The 27,610-nt window shown below is 38.7% G+C and overlaps 3 protein-coding genes and 1 non-coding gene across 4 annotated transcripts; 1 reads left to right on the forward strand and 3 right to left on the reverse strand.

The window, feature by feature from the left end:
• Window positions 1–373: 373 nt before the first annotated feature.
• On the reverse strand, window positions 374–5,885 carry ppp1r8b (protein phosphatase 1, regulatory subunit 8b). Its single transcript, XM_017708213.2, has 7 exons — window positions 5,732–5,885; window positions 4,255–4,315; window positions 3,580–3,733; window positions 1,835–2,049; window positions 1,528–1,672; window positions 1,356–1,420; window positions 374–1,263 (listed from the first exon to the last, which is right to left on the reverse strand). Exons 1-7 carry the CDS (start codon window positions 5,818–5,820, stop codon window positions 916–918), a joined length of 1,077 nt encoding a protein of 358 aa, XP_017563702.1. The 5' UTR covers window positions 5,821–5,885; the 3' UTR covers window positions 374–915.
• LOC119263150 lies at window positions 3,974–4,135 on the reverse strand. Its single transcript, XR_005130156.1, has one exon.
• Window positions 5,804–20,865, forward strand: themis2 (thymocyte selection associated family member 2). Its single transcript, XM_017708235.2, has 7 exons — window positions 5,804–5,941; window positions 11,607–11,790; window positions 14,916–15,056; window positions 17,276–17,701; window positions 17,807–19,005; window positions 20,184–20,298; window positions 20,415–20,865. Exons 2-7 carry the CDS (start codon window positions 11,685–11,687, stop codon window positions 20,495–20,497), a joined length of 2,070 nt encoding a protein of 689 aa, XP_017563724.1. The 5' UTR covers window positions 5,804–5,941; window positions 11,607–11,684; the 3' UTR covers window positions 20,498–20,865.
• On the reverse strand, window positions 20,633–27,511 carry rpa2 (replication protein A2). Its single transcript, XM_017708239.2, has 9 exons — window positions 27,354–27,511; window positions 26,291–26,385; window positions 25,932–26,033; window positions 25,595–25,708; window positions 25,347–25,421; window positions 22,950–23,066; window positions 22,498–22,632; window positions 22,140–22,234; window positions 20,633–21,110 (listed from the first exon to the last, which is right to left on the reverse strand). The coding sequence occupies exons 1-9, from the start codon at window positions 27,364–27,366 to the stop codon at window positions 21,023–21,025; spliced, it is 834 nt and encodes a 277-aa protein (XP_017563728.1). The 5' UTR covers window positions 27,367–27,511; the 3' UTR covers window positions 20,633–21,022.
• Window positions 27,512–27,610: the final 99 nt, after the last annotated feature.

Consider the following 27,610-nt stretch of genomic DNA (forward strand, 5'->3'; position numbering starts at 1 on the left):
TGTTAACCATCTCATTTATTTTTTGTTTATTCCTTTGCAGAACTTTAAAATCTTGTTAAACCATTCTTGGTATAATGGACAAAACCTTCACAAATCCATGTATTTAGTATGGAGCATAAACAACACAACATAAGTGCCTGAGGGGGCGAAAGAGTCAATCATTAATAGAATATAAGATCTTGTCCCAAACGCCTGTCCTACGGGCCTCTGGTTAACTGTTCAGTCGTTCAGAGGCCAAAGTTGTTAAACAGAAGATAGAGGACATATGTCAGTTGCAAAAAGGGCAACATTCTCCTGTTTGATACGTGGCTATAAACATTTGCTTTGGTAAACTACATCATAAATAACATGAGACAAAAAGGGGCACCAAAAATAAAACGTACTTTCAGGTTTATTGTCAGTGTATTTGATAATACAAAAGCAAAAGACAGATCAAAAGAAAACATCTGGATACAAAAAGGAACATTTCTGTCAAAGCTCTTATAAAAGTATTTTTTAAAACGTGTTCAGGGGGAGGGAAATGTACTGTAAAGAATCCAAGTATAATCGACTCAATCACATACATCTACTGCCATCTAGTGACCGATGTAAAGCATCACAAGCAACAAACAATTTCTGCTTTATACTCTGCAACATGACTACCTTTTTTTCCTGAAATACACATTTGTGATGCGCTTGCATAAAATCACTAGCAACTGTTGTTATTCTGAACAAGTTATTTTGTGTGGTGACACCAAATTTAAACCCAATTTTAGCTCAGGTCCTAGATTCCACTAATGGAAATCTGAATATTTAGGTTAAGCTTAATTTATCCAGAGTCAAAATAATCTTTACTGGAATGTCTTGTAACTCACTGATGCTGAAGAAAAATATGTAAAAATCACAACACATCCATAATGTTCGTTCGTTCCACAGCTAGAGAAGTAAAGATGGTGTGGGCTTTTTGCCAGGCCATGCCTCTTTGGCATATTTCTTCTTGCGGGGCTCGCTCAGGCCCTCTGGAACATAGGGGCCTGTTACAGGTGTGGGATTCAGGGTAACAGGGGGCAGAGGAGGCTCTGGGGCCAAGTTCACCTCTGGGGCAGGGTTTGGGAGTGGGAGTCCTCCAAGGAGGGTGGTTCCACCAGATGCACCTGTGGGATGAGCCTCATGGCTAGTGGGTGGAAGATCTCCATACAGCCCTCCTCTCAAGGCGAAACCGTGTGAGTGTCGCATGGTAGAGTCGTCTATTCCTAAAACGTTACTACTCTCTACTTTCTTCTTCTGTCAGTGAAAATGAAAAAGGCTCACAGTGGGTTTCTAATAATTAGCACATGAAACACAAACAAGCAATATAAGTTGTAACAAAAAGCTACCTTCATTGGAACCACAGCAGTCTGTACCATGTTCCTGAAGCGACCAACAGAGGGGTCAACATCCTCTGTAAGGGTCAAACAAGAATATAGTGTTTTTTTCCACAAACAAAACATTTTGTAAGTGTAGAAATAAGAGAATGTGTTAATAGTGGCATGGGGTAGTTAAGCTTACCTGGGTTGATGATCTCCTCTTCTTCACTAAAGCTCACTCTAGAACTTTTCCTTCTCCTTTTGGGTCTCTGAATATCCAGATTGCCCTCCTCTATGGTCAGAACAGAGATGCGTTTGTTGTGTGCTGTGTTGAACTCGGTCAGGTTCTTCAACGTTCCATAAAAGTACAGAAGACAAGAAAACACAGAGTTTTCTTAAGCTGGAATGCTATTAATGGGCACACTGATGCAAACCATTTGAACAAGGACAAAACAAAAACATGTTAAAATAAAAAGGTGGAAAAACAAAATATTTCAGGATTCACACACCTCCAACTCAGTCTCCTCTTCAGGAAGACCCAGCAGTCCCTTCAGTTCCTCATCGTCTCCACCCTTATCCCCTGCTCCCACATTAGCCTGGCTCTGAGGTTTTTCACGTATGGTGTAGACACGTGTGGAGGCACCAAAAGACATAGTGGAATCAATAGGAACCTGCTGTGGCTTGTGGGGTTCCAGGCGAATGTGTCCAAGGAAGGTGCCATGTGCTGTCGGGGGTGTACACAAAGACTCATAGCACTAGCTCCTATTACACTGCTAGTAAGATATGCCATGTTTTAATGTCCAGTTGAGTAAAAAAGTATTTGCTCCTGATTTTCACTACATTTGTGTATTTGTCATTCTGTTTCGTTCATCAAATAAAATGCAATATAAGACAAAAACAAGAGAAAACACAACCACAATTAAAAAAACTATTGATTTAATCTATTAAATAAAAAAAGTTAAGCAACACCTACAGTGGATATAAAAAGTCTACACACCCCTGTTCAAATGCCAGGTTTTTGTGATGTAAAAAAATGACAGCAAGACAAATCATTTCACAAATTTTTCCACCTTTAATGTGACCTATAACCTGTACAATGCAATTGAAAAACAAACAGAAACCTTTACATTGGAAAAATATAAAATAAAAAACTTAAAATAACCTGGCTGCATAAATATGCACACCCTTAAACTAATACTCAGTTATAAAAGGGTGTGCACACTTATGCAACCACATTATCTCAGTTGTTTATTTTTACTTCACCTCCCTGAAAGGTTTCTGTTTGTTTTTCAATTGCATTGTACAGGTTATAGGTCACATTAAAGGTGGAAAAATTTGTGAAATGATTTGTCTTGCTGTCATTTTTTAACATCACAAAAACCTGGCATTTGAACAGGGGTGTGTAGACTTTTTATGTCCACTGTACATTGCCTGTGTGTAAAAGAAACTGGCCCCTAAACCTAACTTAACTGGTTGCACGACCTTTAAGAGCAAAAAGCACAATCAAACGCTTCCTATAACTGGAGAACAGTCTTTCACATTGCTTTCGGCCAACTGTTCCTAGCAGAAATGCTTTAACGCAGACAGTTTGGAGGCATATCTGAGGCCTCCAGTTCTTCAGATGTTCATCTGGATTGTTTTGTGACTTCCCAGGTAAGTCGTTGCTGTGCTTTTGGAGGCATCTTGGTATGCCATCCACTTCTTGGATGATTTAGCACCATTCCAGTTTTCTCCATTTGGAGAAAACAGCTATTACTGATGTTTGCTGGAGTCTCAGATCATTAAATACAAGTAATTTATTTTTTTTTTTTTTAGGATAATACTGTCTCATTTTATCTGGAATTTATTTTGAGCGTGGCTTCTTGTTAACACCTATTAGCTTTCTTCACATTGCTGGAAAGGTTCTATTTAAGGGACGTCAAGATTCAACAGGGCTGGCAATAATTAAACCTGGGTATATCTAGTTTAACTGACCCCAATTATCAATTAAATCTGGCTAAAAGGTTGACTAAGGGGGCAGTAATTATTTCACACAGGAGGGGTTGGTATTGGATAACTTTTTCCTGATCATTTAAAAACTGTACTTTGCGTGTACTCAGGTTGTCTTTGTCTTATTTTATTTTGTTTCAAAATGTGAAAAAAATAAAAACAAAAAAAATAAGTGACAAATATGCAAAAGTGCAAGAAATCTGGAGAGAGCAAATATGTTTTCATAGCACTGTCTCTCTTGCTCCTTTAACCTTGAATGACTTACTGCTGTTGAGGTCGATGAGGAAAAGCCTCTTTAAGTGTTTATGGTAGACAAGGGCAGCGTGGACTCGAGAACATGACTGGTGATCAATGGTGAAATCACAGAGGTCTGGGTTCCTCCCAAACAAGTAATACTTCTTTTCATCAATAATCAGTTTCTGCAGAGACAGAGCATGTCACTAGGCAGTAGGTTTATGTGCATAATAGATGGAATATGATAATAAATATGTAATATAGTAAGTTTAGTATATTTAGTAACATACGGATGATGTAATAAAACTCCATAAAAAGCTATTTGTTTCTTACAGACTTCCAATATTCAATGGCTTCTGAGACATTGTTGACTAGACATAAAATAAACCGTCCAATTAAAGAAAGCACACTTGCACTCGCACATGTGATGTATCCCCGAGTCATAACTCCTGAGAGAATGACTTCGCACTCAGAGCTTAAATCTCAGGGCCTGTCTCTATAGCACCATTCTGGACCCAACAGCCATGGATGTGCACCAGCACAAAAAAGGACTGGGCAGCAGACAGTCAGGTTAGTATCTAGTGCATTTCTCTGTTATTCCCTTTGAGAAACTGCAACAATATACAGAAGCCATACAATAAACGCTTCCATGAAAAGCATGTGCAGATTAATTTATTCTTGTGATAAGTCCAATAAAATCACCCACCTCAACGAGCTTGTCTCCTTTCACCACATCCAAATGTAGTCCTGGTGGAGGCTTCCCTGCCCTAAAAGCAACAAACAAAAAACTGTGAAGTACTACAAAGAAAACTGTAAAGAAACACAATATTAATGGTGTAGCTTAGATGCCTTAGCCAAAGGGAATCACACACTAACACTGATGAACACTGATTATTATAAATAAATAAATAAATCACATGAATCACACATATTTAGACTCCCAAAAGTCATTAGGGGTTTTACTGCTGAATTCAGGATGTTCTGACTACTTGACCACATCTAGCTGTTTCTAGAAAACTCATCTTTTAGAGTTCAGTTTCTTTTATAGTTTATATTTTATCTTTTTTAATAAAGATGTTATTCTAGCATTTAAATGGTACTAAAATATGGATAATACAAAGGTTAGCTTGAATCATTCAGAAACAGAGTGTATTACAAATGCTTTAATGTAGAGAGTAACATATCACTGAGTATCATGTATCAGGTAGATTCCACCAATATTTCCACATTTCTTTATATCTCAGTAGTCGGGGTGTAAACAAAGTCATTCAGAGTCTGAAACGTACAGAATCTGATTTTTTTCATGGTTGTAACTGGAACCAGCAGGTACAATGCCTACAACTCAAATATAGCCATTTTATATAATATTCAAATCTCTGATTTTTTAAAATGCAATGCTCATAATGGCTAAACAGTATTAATGCTGAAAAAGTTTTCATTGGCCACTATTTTGCCTTATAACGCCCTGCATGTACATTTGTGCCATGAATGGACTAAAAAAATACATTTAGGTCAATGTCTTGTCTTAGCTACATCATTTCACTCTGAAAGACTTTGTTTACATCCAAACCTTTACATTAAACCTTTAATTATGCAAGAGGGACGAAAGGTGGGATTGCTCCTTTAACTGAACGCCGGTCATCTTGCAGAAAAGAAGTGGCTTTCCAAACGCAGCCCTTGCTCTTTGCTGCTGTGACACGTTACGTTAAAATAGCGGTGAAATGGAGTTTATTCATACATCGAATGATCCGTTACAGTTTATATAACCTGCGAATAAGAAACCAGCTTCATCCTCGTATATCGGCTGCAGATTCGTTTCTTTACAGATTCACACGTTAGGCAGAACAAAATGATCCCAGTTAGCTGACTTAGCAAACAGACCTTGCAGTCAGCCTCATTTCTACGGTGATAAAATCACTCGGATCAGGAAAAGTCGCGTTTGCAATACGGGAAATAAAAGTAACGTTACGCCTTCTAAACACAGCACTAACCCCTGAATGGGTAACGGCTTTAAGATCGATTTACTGACCGGCTGAGTAGCTAATCAGCTAATGAGCTCACATGCTAAAGCAGCCTTTTCGATAAATATGCTAATGAAGCTCCACACAACTCCACCAAACCGGTCGCTGCGGGCTCGAGTTACCGAACGCAAGCCCGCGGACACAGAACCGTAAAGTTCTTACCACGAGGGACAGTCGAATTTTGGAGCATTTGCAGGTGTAACGTTAGGTTTTGCCATCGCGCTGTAACGAGAACTACATTCTTCATTCATTAAACTACACAACACCGAGAAACTCGGCCCCCGCTCTTCTACTGCTGCTCACTCACTCAATCAGCCATCACACAGCGCCACCTGCAGCACTGGCTGAGTCCAGCCCCACAGTAATGCAGCAGTAAGTGGTTTTAATTTTTTTATGATGATGATGATGATTTTTTTTTATTGAATTCCTTTATTTATTGTATTTTTTTTATTCAATGAATTTACTTACTTACCCATTGCAGTGAATTATGTTGTCATTGTCCTGAAGTTATGTGAATGAAGCTGTAAAAATGTGTATTAAATAATAATAATAATAATAATCATGTGATGGCGGCATGTTAATGAGTGTTGTATGAGTGGATCAGACACAGCAGTGCTGCTGGAGTTTTTAAACACCTCACTGTCACTTCTGGACTGAGAATAGTCCACCACTCAAAAATATCCAGCCAACAGTGTCCTGTGACCACTGGATCGCCACATGACCACCACAAACTGTGCAGCAACAGATGTGCTATTGTCTCTCACTTTACCAGCCTGGTAGGAGTGTCTAACAGAGTGAACAGTGAGTGGAGCAGCACTGCTGGGTCTGATCCACTCGTACCAGCACAACACAAACTAATACACCATCGTCACATCAGTGTCACTACAGTGCTAAGAATGATCCGCCACCCTAAAAATAACTGCTCTGAGGTGGTCCTGACCATTGAAGAACAGGGTGAAAGGGGACTAACTTGTATTGATGTAGTGTAGTGTAATGGTTAACACCTCTGCCTTCTACTCTGTAGACTGGGGTTCAGTCCCCCACCTGGGTAAGCACCCTACACTATACCAATAAGTCCTTGGGCAAGATTCCTAACACTACCTTCGCCTACTTGTGTAAAATCATCAAATTGTAAGTCGCTCTGCATAAGAGCGTCAGCCAAATGCCGTAAATGTAAATATTGAGAGAAACAGATGGACTACAGTCTGTAATTGTAGAATTACAAAGTGCACCTATATAGTAACTGGAGCTGATAATGTGGACAACAAGTGTAGAAACAGAGATGTTATGGCTGATTGTTGTGTCTATATGTGCACTCAGGGTCCATAGTCACAAGTTTCTGCTCTGTTTCACACGTGGTGAAGGACATAAAGAAATGTGTTTACATAAGTATTAGCGTATTTTTAAACAATCAAATAATTTATAGTGTACATGCAGAGTTTGCAGCAGTTGCATGTCTCATTGACGGGAAATGAGCTTGACAAGGGTGAGAAACAGTTTAGGGAAAAGCATGAGGAAGAAGAACTGAGAGGAACCAAGACTCAAATGGGGAAGCCGCCATCCACCGAGGCGAGGCCGGATGGTCTGACGTGTGATCACAGTGCCGTTCAAAAGCTGAGGCAGTTATCATGCATTTTGTTTTCTTTTACAAGTTTGATTTTCACTGTTACTGTCAAATCAGTAAGAAATATTACTGTCATGTTTTGTAAACTGGTTTTCTAATATTCTGTCAAAAGAAATCAAAAGAAAAAAGATGAATTCCACTTTTTTTTTCAAAATTGTTGCATAATGACATCATACAGATATAAAAAGGACCATTCAGAGTGGACTGTTCTTTAATGCGCTGTCCTGGAGAAACTTACCAAGTCAGAATTATTCACAGTGGTAAAAGCTAATAGCTACATCACATGAACTTATTATATGATATGGTTACAGACAAACCACATGATATTTGAGATGTTGTTTTGCAGTAGTTTTAAGAAGGTTTTGACCTTTTACTGACATCGACTGTGCATATAAAAGTCAGAAGACATATTTGTGTTGCAGACATTGCAGTTCCTGGTTCCTATCACCACTGTAAGGGAATCTGAGTTGGTCATTTTCCAATGATCACCACTATGAAGGAATCTGAGTTGGTCATTTTCCTATCACCACTCTGAAGGAATCTGAGTTGGTCATTTTCCTATCACCACTCTGAAGGAATCTGAGTTGGTCATTTTCCAATGATCACCACTATAAAGGAATCTGAGTTGGTCATTTTCCAATGATCACCACTATAAAGGAATCTGAGTTGGTCATTTTCCTATCACCACTCTGAAGGAATCTGAGTTGGTCATTTTCCAATGATCACCACTATAAAGGAATCTGAGTTGGTCATTTTCCAATGATCACCACTATAAAGGAATCTGAGTTGGTCATTTTCCTATCATCACCACTATGAAGGAATCTGAGTTGGTCATTTTCCTATCATGACCACTATAAAGGAATCTGAGTTGGTCATTTTCCTATCATCATCACTGTAAAGGAATCTGAGTTGGTCATTTTCCTATCACCACTATGAAGGAATCTGAGTTGGTCATTTTCCTATCATCACCACTATAAAGGAATCTGAGTTGGTCATTTTCCTATCATCACCACTATAAAGGAATCTGAGTTGGTCATTTTCCTATCATCACCACTATAAAGGAATCTGAGTTGGTCATTTTCCTATCATCACCACTGTAAAGGAATCTGAGTTGGTCATTTTCCTATCATCACCACTATAAAAGAATCTGAGTTGGTCATTTTCCTATCACCACTATAAAGGAATCTGAGTTGGTCATTTTCCTATCACCACTGTAAAGGAATCTGAGTTGGTCATTTTCCTATCATCACCACTATAAAGGAATCTGAGTTGGTCATTTTCTTATCATCACCACTATAAAAGAATCTGAGTTGGTCATTTTCCTATCACCACTATAAAGGAATCTGAGTTGGTCATTTTCCTATCACCACTGTAAAGGAATCTGAGTTGGTCATTTTCCTATCACCACTGTAAATGAATCTGAGTTGGTCATTTTCCTATCACCACTATGAAGGAATCTGAGTTGGTAATTTTCCTATCACCACTGTAAAGGAATCTGAGTTGGTCATTTTCCTATCATCACCACTATAAAGGAATCTGAGTTGGTCATTTTCCTATCATCACCACTGTAAAGGAATCTGAGTTGGTCATTTTCCTATCATCACCACTATAAAGGAATCTGAGTTGGTCATTTTCCAATAATCACCACTATAAAGGAATCTGAGTTGGTCATTTTCCTATCACCACTATGAAGGAATCTGAGTTGGTCATTTTCCTATCATCACCACTATAAAGGAATCTGAGTTGGTCATTTTCCTATCATCACCACTATAAAGGAATCTGAGTTGGTCATTTTCCTATCACCACTATGAAGGAATCTGAGTTGGTCATTTTCCTATCACCACTGTAAAGGAATCTGAGTTGGTCATTTTCCTATCATCACCACTATAAAGGAATCTGAGTTGGTCATTTTCCTATCATCACCACTGTAAAGGAATCTGAGTTGGTCATTTTCCTATCATCACCACTATAAAGGAATCTGAGTTGGTCATTTTCCAATAATCACCACTATAAATGAATCTGAGTTGGTCATTTTCCTATCACCACTATGAAGGAATCTGAGTTGGTCATTTTCCTATCATCACCACTATAAAGGAATCTGAGTTGGTCATTTTCCTATCATCACCACTATAAAGGAATCTGAGTTGGTCATTTTCCTATCATCACCACTGTAAAGGAATCTGAGTTGGTCATTTTCCTATCACCACTGTAAAGGAATCTGAGTTGGTCATTTTCCTATCACCACTAAAGAAATCTGAGAAATAGAACTTAAGCATTTCTTCTTTTTTGGGGATCATTTTGGTCTAAAATAAAATGCCAAAACTCCACAAGCAGAAGTGTCACCAACCTCAAAAGGGCTGTAGATGCTGTCAACAAGTGAACAAAATAAAATAAACATAAAACAGAAATTAGTAACTAAATGTGTATAATTGAAATGAAACTGAGTAAAAAGCACAATTATTTCTCTTCTCCATGAATATCATTATAGTGAAAGTTTTAAACTACTTAGGAAAGTACAAATCCAAAACTTTACCTGACTAAATGTAACAGGGTGAATAACTGGTCTCTACCCACCACTGGTTGTTCTTTAGGTTGGGATTAGCGTTATAAATCAGCTCTGCAGGATGATGAGTGTGCTGGAAGTGAAGTAGGCTTCCCTCCAGTGCTCCAGGCTGTATCCTATGAACTATCATGAACTTTGCACTAGTGTATTGAAAAAGTTATCCAAGTACACAGCAAATGATGCCTGCCTGTCGCTCTGGATTAGAGCATCTGCTGAACAATGAACAATGTTCAGGATTAAAACAAAAAGATCCAAATTTCCAGTAAGTTTATTAAAGATATGCCGAATTTGTGAAAAATACTGGATGCCAGGAGTTTGATAGGAACATGATGGATGACACAAACAGATACAGTGCATAGTGGAAGTTTAACTCCCCTCGACAGTTATCAACATTTTCTGATATGCATATTCCTGCAATCAATATTGCAAATATTGTTTTAAAAAAGCCCCACATTTATTAATTTGTAACTCATAGTTCAGGCTATAGGCACCAGCACCCCCTCAACCCTGAGGGAGAAGCGGCTTAGAAAATGTGTGTGTGTGTGTGCGTGTGCGTGCATGCGTACGTGCGTGCATGCGTGTGTGTGGGTGCGTGCAGTTCAGGGGTGAACTTTTCCCAGTTTGTCATGGCACATTTATGAGGGTTGTTCACATTGCTTGGATGGTGCTTTTAGACTGCAATTTTCCAACACTGCTACAAATTCTCAGTGGAATTAAGGTAAAAGTTTTGACTGGGCCACAGCAGGATTCACTGTTGTGCTTTTGAGCCATTCCAATGCTGCTTTGGCCTTCTGCTTGGGATCATAGTGTTAGTGAGAGATAAACTTGGTCTCAAGCTTTGTTTCCTAGCAGGCTGTGTGTAAGTATTTCTATGTATTTTCTCTCTGTGCTTCCTGAAATGTATGACCCTGCCTCCATCATACTTTTTTGTAGAGGATGTACATTTTCATATCAACTGACCACAAATTCTATCTTGGTCTTATGTGACAACAAAACATTTCCCACATCTTAACATTAATGTAAAAACATTAACATGAAGGTTAATGTAAAAACAGTTAATGTAAAAACTCATGCAGAAATGTTACTGTTATTCATGATTCTGCCCAAATGTTTGACAGCCGGACCTCCTCTTCCCCTCTAGAGTTTTAAGATTCTCTAATAAGTGCTCCATGGTCTCAGATGAAATTGAAGACAAAAGGGCTTTTTTGTTGTAAGCACAAAATTATGGACCAGTATGCCTTTTAAAAACTTTAGCTTGAAGGAGGTTAGCAGATTTGCAGAAGTAAGGGAGGCCTATTTTGGGGTTACTTAAAGTTCTAAACTGTAATAGACAGATGAAATACACAACCGTCTTAAAATATTCTTAATATTCTTCATTTTTAAAAGTGATAGGGCCACCAGTGGTCGGAGTGTTTTGATCTTCTATAAACTTCTGTTTGCTTGCTATTGTTTTTGTTTTTTTTTCATTTATTAAATGTATTTCATTTACCTGGTTTGTGGCAAACTTTTCTTGAATAATTGCTTCCTTGCACCCACCTGTGGGCCAGTTTAACGCAGAGCTCTTTATACAGCTTCATACACTCTTTATACACTTTCAGCCACTCAGCTCTGCACCTCCCTCAAATCTTTGCTTCTGGAAAACTGCAAGTTCCAACAAAATACTGATAACTTTGAAGGAGGTTGAGTACTTCAGCAACACGCCACACACCAAAGTTTGACGAAAAAAACGGCTTTGATGGGTCGCTGGCCGCAATGAGCTGCCGCTGTTCTGCAGACTAACTTGTGCAAGCAGCGGTAAATGAACTTGCTTCAGTAGGAAGTTCTCAGGCGGAGCTTTTTTTCTCATCCAGAAGCGGAAACAGGCGAGGCGGCTTGGACTTTCTACTGATTTCTGCGACATACGCGTGCATTTGTACACTTGCTGAGATATGGGTGACCCCGGGGTGGTGCTGGACCTGCGGGAATACATCAGCAGTCTGGACCGGTCATCTTTACCTCGGATCCTGCAGGTCTGCTCCGGAGTTTACTTTCAAGGTAAGCGGCCATCAGCGACAAGACCGTCGCCCTGACTTTCAGCGCCTAGTAGAGCTCGGCTTAGTGTTTCACCGGACACTCCTGGTGCCAGCATTCAGGTGCTCATCAACACTTTGTAGGCGTGCAGACGAGACTAAACGCACTCAGGTGTTTCTCTGGTAAAATAAAGATTCACGTCAGCGCAAGAATATCTTTCCACAGAGCAGCTTAAAACAGATGTTTAAACGTCGCTGGTCCAGAAGTGATTAAGTACTGAATAACAGATCTTAAGCGTTTCTTTTCTTTTTGATCTTAAATAAAATGCTAAAGCTCCAAAACCAGAGACGTGACCAACCTCAGAAGGGCTGTAGATGCTGTCACCAAGAAAACAGAACGAAAATAAAGAGAAAACAGAAATGAGTAACTACGTGTTTATGATTAAAATGGAACTAAGTAAAAAATACACTAATTTCTTCATAAATGTCCTCATCAGCAGAAGTTGAAAAATACTCAAGGAAGGAGAAATCCATTAATATTTCACTTGAGTAAATGTAACAGAGTGAAAAAAAACAGTGACTAGTTTCAGCCCATATCTTCTAGTGAGTTAGTATAGAGAGGAATTGGTGCCAAATTGAAAAGCTATCACCACAGCGTAACAACGTGAAATTCAGTGCACGCATGAATTTCCATAGAGACATGCAGAATACATGAAACATGACAAAATGAAAAACAAACTCCCTATTACATTGTTTTCACATCGCTTGAACTCCTTACTGAAAAACAGTACATGAGGATTTGCATTTGAAAATGAAATGCTGCATTTAAACAGTAACCTGAAGAAAACAGGTCAAAATGAAAAGTAAAAGATCTGTTTCTTGGATTTAAAATTGTTTTAAGTACTGCGCTGTGGAAAAGAAGTGTAGTCATAGTTCCTACATTTCAACGCAGATTATTTTTAATTCTGCCACAAATTCAGCGTTTCAGAAAAGTAATGTGTATGTAAGCAATGATATTTCACGTTTTTCCACTTTAGGGAGTGCTTTTCAATTTGACAGGAATTCCTCTGCATAGGTTAGGCTAATAAACCAGCTCTGCGGGATGGTGAGTGTGTTGGAAGAGGGTTGGGCTGAAATGTACCCTTTCAGTTATCTGTTTAAAAGTCTCATTTTGTGTGTTTTCTCTCAATATTCTCTACACAAGTGTTTCTCAGCTCTCGTCCTGGCAGCTCTCTTCCGTGCAAATTTTACTGCTCTTACTTTGTGTTTGCTCTTGCTTTAAGGCCTGTTTCACACAGAGCTGTAACACAGGCACACACACATGCACGTCCAGAGACCTGAATACATTCTTTAATTTAGTTTCATTCATGAACATCATCAAAGGAAAGCATTATACATCCTGTGCTGCACACAAATATCCTGGGCCCAGTCACAAGTCAAAATGCTCTTGAGGACAAATAAACATACCCAATCTTTTACAAATGATGTTCTTATTGAGTAGAGTGATTGATTAGATCAATTTTGCATCTGTAAAAGGGTGTTGGTGTAGCTTTCTTGCTGCTCAGTGCCGCAGTGCAGCTGTAAGTATGAACAGCCTGTGTCTGAGAGCGGTAGCCATGCAGGGGCAATTGGCTATGTGTGAAGAGGGCCTAACACCACTTTAACTGAATAATGGGCTGTTGAGGAGCTGAATATTTGGGTGTTTAGAAGTAGGGAAAACAAAGTGCAGGACAGTGGGCCTCCAGGACCACCATCACCCTGTGATGTGTTGTATTTTATTATGAATCTATGAGCTATGAGCTCTATGAGCTGGTTGTGCATGACTAGGCTCTTTCATTTGGTAAAATTTACTATTGGCTAAACTTTAACTGGCTGTTGATTAATTGGCAATATGCAGTGCTGTGCTAAAGGCAGAAGGGCCATTCTGAAGTTAATTATTTCTGAGGGTCAGGGACAAAAGCCAAAAACATCTTTAACAGAAAAACACACAGAATATACACAGACATATATATATATAATTTTTTTTGTTGTTATTATTATTATTTTCGGTAAGTAATGCCTTTATTACACTTTCTGTTCTTTACATGAGCCTTGCTTTCAGTTTTTCAAAGACATCTACAGGGATATTTTTACAGCTCCAAAGTCCAGTCTTGTTGGCTATATCTTGTAGGCTGCATTTTCAGCTTCTGATGATCCAAACAATCCCAAACTCATTCAGTGATGTTGAGGTCAGGACTTTGAGGCGGCCAGTCCATTGCCATTTTTTGTTCTCAGTACCAGCTTCCTGACTGCTGCACATCCTATCAGACAGAAAAAAAATATATTTTTAGATTTAAATCAAGAATGGAGCTTGATTTTCTCCTGTGTCTCAATAATGAAAGCTCGTTGTTTTTCTGCTGGTGACAGTTTTAATGCATGGTCATTAGGAATCTCATTTACTCTTCTTCTTTTAATGACTCTAATTTGGAAACTTTCCCTTTTTTCACTTATTTTCCTTTGATTTTCACCTCCCTTACTCCCTTATGCAAGTGGGTTATCTTATATCTAATTTCCACAAAAATCTCCAGAAAATGAATAATTTGTCTTTAATGGCCATTTTAACAGGAAAATAAATAAATCTCTGATTTTTGCACAGTGCTCCATTGTTTGGCCTTTAGTGGGTAATGATTTAAGATTACTGACCCTTTCACTGCAAAAAGAACAGGTGTTCATGATCACAGCATTATACCAGCTAGTCTACCACGCATTTTCTTGATTACCGCGCACAGAAAGACTGTGTGAAAGACTGTTAATGACACATAATATTTGAAATTAACAAAATGGTTTAAAGTCTGTATTTCCCTAGGACATTAAATAAACATTAAAGCAAATTTCCAAAATTATTTAATCTTTAATTAACCTCAGTCAGTGAACACTGTAAGGACACTACAAGAGACAGTATTAGAGGCATCAGCTACAGTTGACTTCATAAATGCTACCACAGATTTACAGTGGAAGCTCCCACTGTGAGGGTAATTTATTATGATTTCAGTCTTTTTTAAACAGTGCTCACTGGAGACGTCATACGGTTAACACCTTGTTTTTTCTAGTCAAAGATTTGCTACATCTCCACTGTGTGAAAGAATGCATTGACACCCTTATTGTTATCAGGCTCAGTGTATGAGCTGTCGGGGAGCGAGGTTTGCCTGTCTACTGGAGACTTGGTGAAGGTCACTGGGTTGGAGCTCCTGTCCGTCTGCTGTGAGGACATTGGCAACAACACTACATTCGAACTGCCTCTAGAGCATTCAGGTGTGTACTGGCGTAGTGAAAGAACACACAGACAAAACACATTTATTGGGGTCTTATGATGTTTACAACACTATTTGATACAAAAAGGTCATTTCCTTTGAAAAAAAGACCTTTGAAAATAGAGAACACTGACAGTAAGTTCTTTATTTCCTAGAATGAAAAGAGCATTTTAGTTTGTATGTGATGAGTCATATCTCAGCTTTCAAGTGTAGTGATGCAGAACGGTGGCTTCCAAAGTTAAAAGGCCATAAATATTTAAATGGTAAAATAATGAAAAATGTGTAAATATTTAAAGGGATACTGATTTACGGTGCTGTTAAAAAGTATTTAGCCCCCTCTGATCTACTTTATTTTTGCATATTTGTCACACTAAATGTTTGCAGATCCTCAGACATGAGGAAACATAAAAAAAAAAACCACAAAGTTCTTATCATTTCAATGATAATTTCATTTATTGAAGAAAAACACCTACGGTATGTGAAATCTGCAACCAAATGATTTTATAACTGGAGATCAGTCTTTCACATCACTTTGGAGGAACTTTGTACCACTCATTACAGAATTGCTTTAATTTGGTTGTATTAGAGGGCTTTTGAGCAAGAACTGCCCATTTAAGGTGCTGTGACAGCACCTCTGTGGGGTTCAAGTCAGGACTTTGACTAGGCAACTCCAAAACCTGGATTTTGTTTCTTTTAAGACATTCAAAAGTGGGCTTGCTATTGTGCATTGGATTGTTGTCCTGCTGCAGAACCCAATTTCTTTTGAGCTTTAGATTATGGACTGATGACTGGACCTTCTCCTGCAGGATGTTGTGGTAGATATCAGAATTCATGGTTCCATCAATTATTGCAAGTCGTTCAGGCTCTGAAGCTGCAAAGCATCTTCACATAATCACACTACCATCATCATGCTTACACCAGATGTAATGAGACCCTGTCTTACTTTCCAATTTCCACTCTTACTGTTGCACTTTCAACTTTTGACGTCAGTTCCGAGAACATTATTCCATCAGGACATTTTCTGGCAAATATGAAGCTTTATGCTCCTCTCAGTTAAGAGTGTTTTTCATCTTGCCCTTCTCCCATAGAGTCTCTTTATAATGGTGGAATCTGAAGTCCAGCAGTTCCTCAAATGTTCATCTGGGTTTTTTTTTTTACTTCCTGGATGAGTCATTGCTGTGCTCATTTTTGGAATTTTGGTGGGCGAGCCCTGATTCAGCACTGTTCCATTTTTTCTCCATTTCAAAAGTAATGGCTCTCAGTGTAGTTCACTGGAGTCTCAGAGCTTTAGAAATACCTTTGTAACCCTTTTCAGACTAAATTGACACCTTTTAGCCTACTTAATAATACTGGAAAGGTTCTTTGAGGTGATGTTTAGAATCAACAGCGTTGGCAGTAATCAAGCCTGCATGTGTCTAGTTTAATTAACCCCAGTTATCAACTAAATTGAGTCAGTTGGTTGATTGAAGGGATAATTACTTTAAATTACCAAGGGGTAATTACTTTTTAGTTGGTGTGGGATAACTTTTTTCCTTCGACAAATGAAGTGGTTATTTAAAGACTTTGTGCATGTCTTTGTCTTGTATTACATTTTGTTTGAAAATCTGAAACAATTGTGACAAATATTCAAATAAAAAAAAAATATAGAATAGGGCCAACATATTTTGTAGCACTTCATACTTTTTGCAAATCGCAAAAACTTTATCTAATTTGTTTATCATTCTGTGTTAGAACTCCTGGCTCCTTTGATTAATTTCCAGTAATACATACAATAAAAATGTACATGCACTAACCAATTTTGTAGTACACCAACATTGTAGTAGTATGTTAGTGTGCATTGTGCTAGCACAAGGATGTCAGGCCCAGCAGTGTTGCTGGCATGTTTACACATCACATCGTTACTGAAATAGTCTGCCAACCAAAAATGTCCACCTTAAAGTTCTGCAGACAGACTACCAGTCTGTCCAAACTGTGCATTGAAAAAGATAAGCTAATGTACACCTGTATGGACAGATATGTCTAATAAAGCATGTTTAAAAGCCAAGCTCACACCAGTGCATCACCCAGTAACATGCCACTACAGTCAGTGGTGGTCCTGTGGCAGCCCATTGAAGGATGTGGTAGAGGGTGGCTGACAAACTGTGAACAGCAACAGATGTTCTTTGAATTTTGAATGTGATTTTGAATTTACACTGTTAATGCTATCATGGCTGTGAATAGGTCTGTTCAAGCTGGTTCCTGAAGACCTACCCTACAGTACAATAGAGGAACTGGTAGGCCTGCAACCTGTTGGTGTGGATGCCTGCGGCTCCTTCACCTTCATCAGTAGAAACGAGCTGATCATAGACAACCTCACGGTGCCAGCTGGAAAAGAGATAACCTTGCTGTCTGTGGAGGTCACCGAAAATGAAGAGAGACGTGCCCGCTGTCAGCTAATGGGGCAGCAGGGAGTATTTGCAGATATGCTTATTCCCTTCTCCTACCATGGAGAGTTCTATGAGTGCGAGAATGATCGTGGCTACTCTCTGCAGGAGATTATGATGTCAGACAGGCTGTGTAGGAGACGCTTCCGCAAAATAAAGTCAAAGAAATGTGGTGGTCCATTGCTTTTTGTGCCGATCTATCAAATCCAAGGCATCATGCACAGTGCGTATTATCAGTCTGTCTCACCTAATAGCTTCTTTAATCATTACTCTGTGTGTGCAATAACATTTACCATTTAATGCATGGACATTTTTGTTGTTTTCACAGTGAGGAAGAACATAGTGAAGTTCCCCTCCAGCTTGGAAGTCGATGTTATTGATGTTACTGAACAATGTAAAGATTTAACATTTGTTACTCCACTATTGTTGGCTGAGATAGCCACTCAGCCAAAAACGACCTTTCCTACCATGGCAGAGATTCTGGAAGCTCCCGAGGCCAACCGGTTCTTTTGCTGCAGTTGGTTCACAGAGCTGAAAAAAGGCAAGCACCTTGTGTTACACAAGAGGGACAATACAGCAATGGTGTTAGCATGCACCCCAAGGGGGAGGAAAGCCCAACAATACTTCCTGATTTCACATGACTATGGTGGCCAAATGCGGAGAAGACCAAGGGAGTTTAGCTCAGTGTACGAGTTGTATGTAGCATTCTCTCGCTGTCCTGGTTTGAAAGTAAGGGTGACAAGACACTGTGAGGCAGTGGAAGAGGAAGGGGTGCCTGCTCTTAGTGTTGATGAACAGCTGGAGGTTTTGAAGTTACAGACAGTGGAGATGTCAGGAGGTGACTCGGGACCTGAACAGAAGCTGGAAAGCTTGATCTGCAGAAGGATCATAGAGGAGGATGAGGACGATGATGAAATGGATGAGAATCAGGAAGAAAGTGAAGAGATCTGCCTGCCTCTGTTTACTCAGGCCCACTTTGTAGAGAAGCTTCCCGACAAGAAGAAGTATTGCTTAGCTGATCTAGTAAAGAACTTTTCCTTGCCTCTTGAAGTAAAAGTAGTAAGTTGTGATAAAGATCTGGAAAAAGACCCACTGGTAGGGTTAACAGCAGTGGTACTGGAAGAGGCTCTAGAAGAGACCACAGTGCTTGCTAGCCTGCCTGACAGTCCAGAGCGGTGCTTTGCATTGCCAACCCGTTGGTTGCAAATGTCTCTCTGCTTCATCTCAGATCCCTTACCCTGGGCTGAAGGCCAGACCCCTGAGCTTCACCCAGAGACTGTGTCTGAGGTAACAGACCATTTCTATCATGAATATCACAGGCTTACACAGACAGATATGGCTCCTCCTCCACGTCCTCCAAAGCGCAAGCCATCATCCTCAGAATCCCAGAAAACGCGTGATAAGCCTAAATCTCGTACTGCAAAGAAAAAAAGTAGCAATCTCCCTGAAAAACTGGACAGTCTGTCTCTGGACCACACAAAGCCCGCCCACTGCAAGCGTAATCCACCACCTCCACCACCACTTGAAGTAAGCATTAAATTTACATTTGTAAGCATTAATGTATGTGAAATACTAATAAAAACAGAAAACTGGTTGAACTAAATTAAACTGAAAACAGTAAAACGTTTTACCACATGATCTTTATATGTGTTTTTATATATATATATATATATATATATATATATATATGTGTGTGTGTGTGTGTGTGTGTGTGTGTGTGTGTGTGTGTGTGTGTGTGTGCGTGTTTTTTCCTCTGTTAATTGATCCAGCTTTAAAGCAGAATCAGGGTTGGGAACAATGGGCCTCATCACTATCTTTCTAGGTTTTTTCCTAAATATTTTCTTGAGAAATGGTCAAAGTCCACATCAGATTCATGATTAAACCACAGAATTCTTTACACCTTTGTGCTCTTAAGTGTGTGAATTTTGTTTTTAGCCAAGAACAAATCCCAAATAAGAAAACATTCGTCAACGTTAGAATCTCTGTGAAAACTATGAACTTTAAGAAACAATTTCTTTTTAAGAATGGATGGTGAATGAGGCCCAGTGGTCTAGATTGCAGCATAATTTGCTCAAAAAATATGTATACATCTTCATGTTATTGGAGCCCTGACAAATTTACAAGTTACCCATAAAATGGACTCTAATACACCCCCATCCCATGACATACCTTGGCTTTTGAAATACAGTGGTAGCAAACTTGATGGTCCTTATCTTCTTTGGCCTTGAGAACACAATGTCCATTATTTCTATAAACAGTCTGCAAGATTGACTTGTCACCCTACAATCCATTTTCCACTGTATAGTACATTTAAAGGAGCTTGAGCCCAGAGAGGTCAGCAACCTTGACAAATGGCTTCTGCTGTCCATAGTATATTCTTAATTTGCATGTAGCTTGTTTGCATGCAGCAACACAGTTTACTGACAACAATTTGTCAAGTGTTCCTGAGCCCATGTGGTGATATTCATCACAGAAGCAGGCCAGTTTTAACACAGATGAGGTTTGTAATTGAAATCATGCCTCACCGACTCAGTGTGCAAATTTTAATGCTTTCAAAATAACATTTACGGTGAACAGTGTGTTGCGGCCTTAACCGGAGTTATTATTGTTACTTTCTAAAGACCAAAAAATCCCCTTCACATATAATAGTTTAATAAGTCACCAACTTGCAAACTGTGTACATTTCCTGTCTTTATGCAAATCAGTCTACAGAAGAACCTCCTCCAGTGATACCTAGAAAGTCTGTCTCGGAGAATTTGACTACAGCAAATACATATGTGCAGACCCCAAGGAAACAGCAGAAAAAGCAGCGCCACACAGGTCTGCTCTCAACTGTTAAAATGTTTTAATACTCTATTGCCATTATCCATAAAAAGCATAAAAAGAGATATTTTGCTTTTGAATAAACATTTCTGTACCTCTTTTCCCCCCAACAGAAAGAACATCCTCAGGCAGCGATCATGACTACGAAACTGTGGATGATGTGATACAAGTTCCTGACAGCATCATGTTTTACTAGATGAGATCTGGGAAGAGGTAGCAAAATGTTTTTTTTTTTGTTTTGTTTTTTTTCTTAAATCACCATATTTGAATATTGAGCTGCACGAGAGAGACAATGTTATTCTGGCAAATATTTAATCTTACAAGGCTCATAAAAGGTTCCATTTTTAATTTTATTAGCAAGTCGCAAAAATTAAGAGGCAGTAAACTCCAGAGATGAAAACAAAGACTATTACAAAGCCATTTATTTTAAACAGAAAAAGGGCAGATATTGTGTACTTTTATATTAAAATTGTTTATCAAGTTTGTAAATGCTCAGTCCTTTTTAAACAAACATTATGAACAGTTAACATGCCTGCATTCACATTAAATGTAGCTCTGCTAAAAGTGAACTCGCCACTTCCTGACTTCACCATTTTCTGAGCGTTTGCAGTAAATACAATGTGCTTAGTATGTGTAAAGGACATCTGTTTGTATAACTAGGGAGCACACAAAGATGGTATGCTGCAACACGTCTTTTGCAATCAAAGGTGTCAGACGGCCATTAAGCCTCTTGATCCGTTGATCTGAAGTGGTCCTCGTCGATAGTAGAGAAAATGTGTCCTTCGTTGCTGAGAAAGTCCACAACCTGTCTGTATATAAAATGGAAAGTGAAAATCTCGCTCAAGTGAAAAACTCAGTACTTTCAAGGAATAATTTGGCCAAAAATCAGATTTACACAATTTTTTTCCCAACAAAAACACCTTTCATGTTCAGGTCTTTATTAAGGTCGTGCAGACTTGTTGATGTGGCTCAGGCCACAGTATGACCTTCTGTGAGCTATAAAAATGAACAATAGGGTCTGTATTCGCAAACTACAGAATTTTGGTGTGTTGGTCGCTTTTTTAAAGACTTGTGATTTTATAAAGTTACATTTATTCAACCAAGCTACTTTGATTTCAGCATCATATCGCTATAATAATATATCACTATGATGATGATGATGATGATGATGATGATATTATTATTAATACTACAACATTCACTAATCATTCAAGTAAATGAAGTTACCTTATTTAAGCAATACCATTATACAGGCCTTTTATAATGACAGCAGTGCTGTGAGCAGTACTATACCACACAACTGTATGAGCTAGTCAGAGTGGTCACACTCGTCACTTTTTTTTTTGGAGGGGGTGAATCACTCTCAAAACTATGATAACAAAAGTACAAAATGAGACACTTATCTGCAACCATCCCACCACATCCACCCAAAAAAAAATGATTTTACTGCTGTAGCTCAGAAATCACCTAAATATCTGCTCCTTTAAAGTACTATAAATACATTGCTTAACACCATGATACCAGTAAAACAGTGATGTTCTTTCACTTAGTTATCGTACCACAAAAATGTCACATAGGCAAACGTCCCACAGCTAGTTCTGAAAATCTTGCTTTCTTCTAAAAACCAAAAGAGGAAGTACTTTAAGAGGAACTCCAGTAGCACCACTCTATCTATCTGAACTACAGAGATTGCAGCAATAGAAACAACTATACCAGTGCTTGTCAAGTTCCATCAATTCAACATGGGATTACAATGCCAAATACTTTTCCTTAGATGATCCTAACAGTGTGTACATGTTGATGGTTGCAAATTTGGTCTCCATAGAAAACACAGGTACCTGATAACAGTCATGCTCACGCCACTTAGTCTCTGCTTCAGCTCCTGTATGCTGATGCCCTGAGGCTCTGGGCAGCTCTTTATCAGAGATAAAACCTGCACAGCAGAGAGTACAATCATGCAACAGCTGTAATTTTAGCCATTCTTTTCACCATATTTTCTGCAGTGTGATGCCAGACAGCTGTTTTCCTTAACAATGGGAAATACACTAGATTTCAACATTATCCTGTCACCAATAACTTCCTTCTAAACAATCACTCACTTAAGCTGAGTTTGTCAGTAAAACAAGATTTTTCTACTCTGCTAATAATGTGCTTTGATGCTTAAGCATTCATATTACAAATCAAACAAGTTTTCACCTGGTTTTGATTAGGGCTCAGTCCATTATTGACCATAGCATTAGCACCAGAATAGCCACCAGTCATGCCCATACTACCCATGCCAGGGCGGGACATGGGCATGATGCTACTGTTCATTCCTCCTCCTCCCCCTGCCTGGGAAAAGAAGAAAACAAAAAAACAGAAGTAATTCTAAACCAACCTTGTTCAATGGGCTGTGGCTCTGTGAGTTTGTCAAGACAGGACATCTGGCCAACTGTTAACTGATCCACTCATTCTGTCCCATTCATACAGCATGTTTAATGTAAAGCATGTATGAAGTATGTGAAGTATGTTCACTGTAAACAATAAAGCCATTAACACTACAGTTAATAATAAGCACAGACATCGCAAACGTATACAACAGCCTATTGGTCAGCTCAGCACAGCACAGGAAGCTCTATGGGTTTGTGAGGGTGTGGAGAATTTCTCACCATGGCCTGTGGTTTGCTGAGCAGCATATGAGCCTGCACCACTTCCAGCATATGTGAAGTGATCTCATTCATGTCTTCTAAAGGCCGAACACTGAATGCCACCAAGGACCTGTTATTCTATGAGACAAATTCAATTTCAAATTTCAGGACGATGGCTTTTCTTAAACTACAAAACTGCATCCCTGAAAAATGTAATGCATTAAAAAGACAAAGTCATCTGAATGAATCTGCTTGATTAAAAGCGTGTATTGTTGTACACTAATAGCCACTTCAAATGGCAATCAGCCAAGACATGTTTAGTGTTTCAAGTTTGCTAATTTAATTTTATTCAGTACACTACTAAAATCTCACACACTTGCTCATGTTTATGACGCTGAAAAGACATGCCATTACCTACAGAAAAATACTAAAACACAAAGAAGTAGTTCTAATAAAACAATGTACTTTGTAAAATGGGATTACTCAACACAGTCTGAGGCACTATTTAGGCATGCAGTTTGCACAACTTTAATTTAACCTAGTGGCTTTAGGTCTCCATTATCTGTTAGCCACGATTCAAAAATAAAAATGTAAACATCTATTACAACCCCTAGAAAAATGACGTAATCACCACATTTACAAACACATCCAGCATTTTTTTTAACTTTAACAAATTATGGAAACAAATCAAAACCTTTTTTGTTTAATAGTTTAACATCATGGCTTTGCGAAACATACCTCAAACAAATTAAATAAAATTATTTAAATTAATGGCATATATTTTTTCTGAGATCAAGTAGAGGAAAAAATAATGGAATCAATGTTGAGGGAAAAAAATGCCCCCCCCTGTCATTTGTAAAACAATTACTAGCACAAGTCTAAACATGCTAATCATTCTACAGTTACAAGGGAAAGCTTTTAACAAGCTGGATAACCAAAAGAAAACATGACTCCAGTAAAAAGAAAATATAATAGAGAGCGTGGAAAACGATGGTGTTCTCAGTTGGCTGTGTCTAGAATTTGGTGCATCATTAAACAAAATGGGAAGGTTATAAAAGAAAAACGTATGGGTAGACCAAGCAAGATGTTAAAGCAGCAGGATGCCAAACTAAAAGCAACATGCCTTGATTTCCAATTGAGCAAATGAAAAACAAATGGGTGAAAACAGGAGTCAATGTTTGTGACAGAACTGTAAGAAATGGGCTGAATGAAATGTGATTTACATAAAAGAAAAACCAAAAAAACCTGCTTTACAGAAAAAAAACAGAAGAAACAAGGTTGCAGAGGGCTACAGAGAAGCAATCATGGAGTGTGGATGACTGAAGGAAGGTGATATTCAGCAATGAATCACAAATCTGCATTGGCCAAGGAGATGATGCTGAACTTTTGTCTGGTACTGTTCTAATGAAGCATATAAAGATGAGTGCCTGAAGAAAGCAATCACATTTTCCCACTCAATTATGATATGGGTGTCAAGTAAAGGACCAGCGGAGGTGACAATCATTACCTCAACAGTCAATACATAGGTGTACACTGAAATTTTGGACACTACTTATTCCATCTACACAAAATAGGCTTGGTGATGGTAATTTTTCTTGCCACAGAGCAAAAACAGTTAAAGCTTTTCATCAGGAAAGGCATATGAATTCAATGAAACAGCCAACAGTCCGGATCTCAATCAGATGAAAATTTATGGCGGAAGTTTTTAAAAAAGGTGAATGAGAAGGCTCCATCCTTGCAAAGCTGATCTTTCAGTTGCTATTCAAGAAAGTTGAAACCAGCTTGATGTCGCTCATCATTTCTGAATAATGAAGCCTATGCCTTATAAAAGCAAAGTACTGAATATGCTTTTTTGTTGTTAATAATTCCATAAATTTTTCCTCAACACTGGGTGATACCATATTTTCCTTTGCCTGATCTTAAAAGACAAGTCATTAATTTAAAAAGTTTAGCTTTGCTTGTTTAATGTATGTTACACAGACCCAGAATGTCCAGATGTTAAACATAAATAGATTAATATCATGATCTGTTTATCTGTTTATTGGCTGTGAAGAAAAAAGTTGGTTGAACATCCTCCAAGTGTGGTGATTCCATAATTTTTGCCAGAGGTCGCAGGTCAGTAGTGTACAAACCTGGTCTTAATGCATCACTGCTTTACACATTTCTCCTGCACCTAACTTATCTGATGCAACTATTAAACTAGTTAGTTTACTAACAAGTCCTTCCTGAGGTAAACTGGGTGCATCAAAGCAGGGTAACCACTACAACATGCAAAACAAGATCAAGCGTATGATGAACTTCTCCCAGTGCATGACATTTTTTGCATTTAGATATCACTGTGGCATGATTTCTACATATTCTGACTAGGACTTCAAATAGTGCTTTAATATAAGTGACAGATGAAACATACATCCTGACCTGAAAAGATCGTAGGTTGCCAGAGACCTTGACATATGTGTTAGGAGGGATGACTGAGCTGTCCACACTGGGATCCTAAGAATGAGGACGTTTCACCAGCAAATGTAAACACAGTTATAATTTATTTACAATTGATTTTACGTCATCTACAGTTCAACAACTGACATTTATTAAAAAAACATTCCATTTAAAAGATATTTACAAGAAAAAAAATGCTATAAGCCATCTAAACACCTCTTTATCCCTACCTCTGTGTCAACCCACTGCTTCACATCCATGGGTGCCCCCGTCATGTCATCCACTTTGTACTGGATGTTAGTCATGGATTTATCTGTGCTTCTGATGATCCCAACAACAGTGACCTAGAGAAAGAGCAATCGTTACAAAAATCCTTCCCCTTTAGAAAAACACAGAACTGCCCATATTAACAAAAAGCAAACATCTCTCCAGTTAAAAATGTGCCCTTAGAAAACTTAACATTCAAAAATATTTACTGTACATGAAAAGTAACTATCTGCAAGACACTTCACTGTTACAAAGACAATTTAAGCACATGAGAATCTGACCGTTTCTTGACCAACGCACCTGAGCAACCTCAACATCGCCTACTCTGAATACATCCTCTGCCTGGGCTGCAGACATGAGCTGTGACACTGTGCAGGGAACTATCTGCTGTGCGCGAGTCCTCTATAACAAAAACAGCAACAAACAAACAAAATGATAAAAGGTATGTTTACTCAAATTGACAACACATACATATATATACACATATATATACATATATATATATATATATATATATATATATATATATATATATATATATACATATACATATACATATATATATAAACACTCATCTTAAACAATTACAGTCAGTAAACTACAGTGTTGGGTCTAGTCTTCAGACAACAAACAAACAAACAAAAAAAAAAAAGACTGACCCCTTTTTTGTCTCCTCCTTGAGAGGCAGCAGGTGAGCCAAATCCCCCTGGCGACTGTGTGTATCCACCACCCATGCTGGCCTCTCCATACGATCCTAAGAGCAGAGAGTGAGGGAAAAATAAATAAATAAAAAAAACATTTTACCCCCAGCTAAACTGTAGCCTTCAAACAGTACATCTTGCACCTTGCCACATCACCAAATATGAATATGGGGCAGTATGAGTCCAACTAAATCATGCCTCTGAATTAGAAACTGAGTACATGAATGCCAAACCATGGACATTTACTTGCTAGTTACCTTGCCAACTTTCAAGAAAACTGAACAGACAAGTTTACTTACACAGTTTAAAGTAAACATTTACAGGTTATCACTTTGTGCTTTCTCAAGTCAAATTCAGTAGATTTATTACATTTCTGTGAAATCTAGCCTTCGTCCAACATCTAAATGCTATTATACAGTCTCTAAATACTAACATACAAATCTCAAATTAAGTTATAATAATACGCACAGGGGCAGCCTGGCAGGCCCTTAAATTTAACTGGCAAAGTGCAGGCACAGCCGAGTCTGTCTCTCTGATAGAGTGACCTACACGCAGCGAGGATACGGCAATCTCGGCATGGCTGGCCAAGTAGCTACGGTGCAGCAAATCAGCTGTATGTTTCTGTCCTTTAGTCTGAATGAATGGAAGAGCTGCTGCAAACGGGAAATGTGTAGCTCACATATGTAGGTTAAGTTAGTCATCTGTAGGGAAGTGAACTCATAATATAATAACATCGCCGGTCTGCATAACCGCTAACGTTGTAGTCAGATAACGTTAACTAGCTAGCTTTAGCTAGCCAGAGAGTAAAAGCCCACGGAAAGCACAGCTAGCGAGGTTAAACCTGGTATTATCACTCAGCAAGGTTTCAGCGACTTAAACCTGAACAAACTCCAGTAACTCACACCTCATTATAGCTAGCTGTTCAACCAGCACTGGTGGCTGCTAACCGAGTAGCTGTTACCAGACTCGGTGCAGTGAAAAGGACGTTGACGCTGAAGGCTGAGTGAGTACAGCTGCCTACCTTGGTTCCACATGTTCGGACTCTGGGGAGGTGATATTTGTGGGAGATTTGGGACAGAAAAGCAGCACTAACACAGAAACAGCTCGCAGCTCTGCTGTTGTTGTTCAGTCGGACTCCGCGCGCACAAACTCACGTCCCGCGCGCATGCGTCACAAAATATTCCCGCGAAATCCAGCCTTAAAAACTTTATTGGTACAAACGTGTTGCAACTTCTGACTAAAATAGTTACAAATCATTCTTTCATCTTGTTAGCAAAC

This window comes from Pygocentrus nattereri, chromosome 3 (assembly GCF_015220715.1).
Source record: "Pygocentrus nattereri isolate fPygNat1 chromosome 3, fPygNat1.pri, whole genome shotgun sequence".
Lineage (NCBI taxonomy): Eukaryota > Metazoa > Chordata > Actinopteri > Characiformes > Serrasalmidae > Pygocentrus > Pygocentrus nattereri.

What these genes read in the sequence shown, in the direction of transcription:
- ppp1r8b (XM_017708213.2), bottom strand. Translation starts at nt 5,820, where the DNA reads ATGAATGAAGAATGTAGTTCTCGTTACAGCGCGATGGCAAAACCTAAC. An exon ending in AAATTCGACTGTCCCTCGTG is followed by an intron (nt 4,316 to 5,731) that starts GTAAGAACTTTA and finishes TGTTGCTTTTAG; the next exon opens with GGCAGGGAAGCCTCCACCAG. An exon ending in CCTCATCGACCTCAACAGCA is followed by an intron (nt 2,050 to 3,579) that starts GTAAGTCATTCA and finishes CACCCCCGACAG; the next exon opens with CACATGGCACCTTCCTTGGA.
- rpa2 (XM_017708239.2), bottom strand. An exon ending in GCGATGTTGAGGTTGCTCAG is followed by an intron (nt 25,709 to 25,931) that starts GTGCGTTGGTCA and finishes CTCTTTCTCTAG; the next exon opens with GTCACTGTTGTTGGGATCAT. An exon ending in TGAGCCCTAATCAAAACCAG is followed by an intron (nt 22,235 to 22,497) that starts GTGAAAACTTGT and finishes TCTGCTGTGCAG; the next exon opens with GTTTTATCTCTGATAAAGAG.
- themis2 (XM_017708235.2), top strand. Translation starts at nt 11,685, where the DNA reads ATGGGTGACCCCGGGGTGGTGCTGGACCTGCGGGAATACATCAGCAGT. An exon ending in AATCCAAGGCATCATGCACA is followed by an intron (nt 17,702 to 17,806) that starts GTGCGTATTATC and finishes TTGTTTTCACAG; the next exon opens with TGAGGAAGAACATAGTGAAG. An exon ending in CACCTCCACCACCACTTGAA is followed by an intron (nt 19,006 to 20,183) that starts GTAAGCATTAAA and finishes TATGCAAATCAG; the next exon opens with TCTACAGAAGAACCTCCTCC.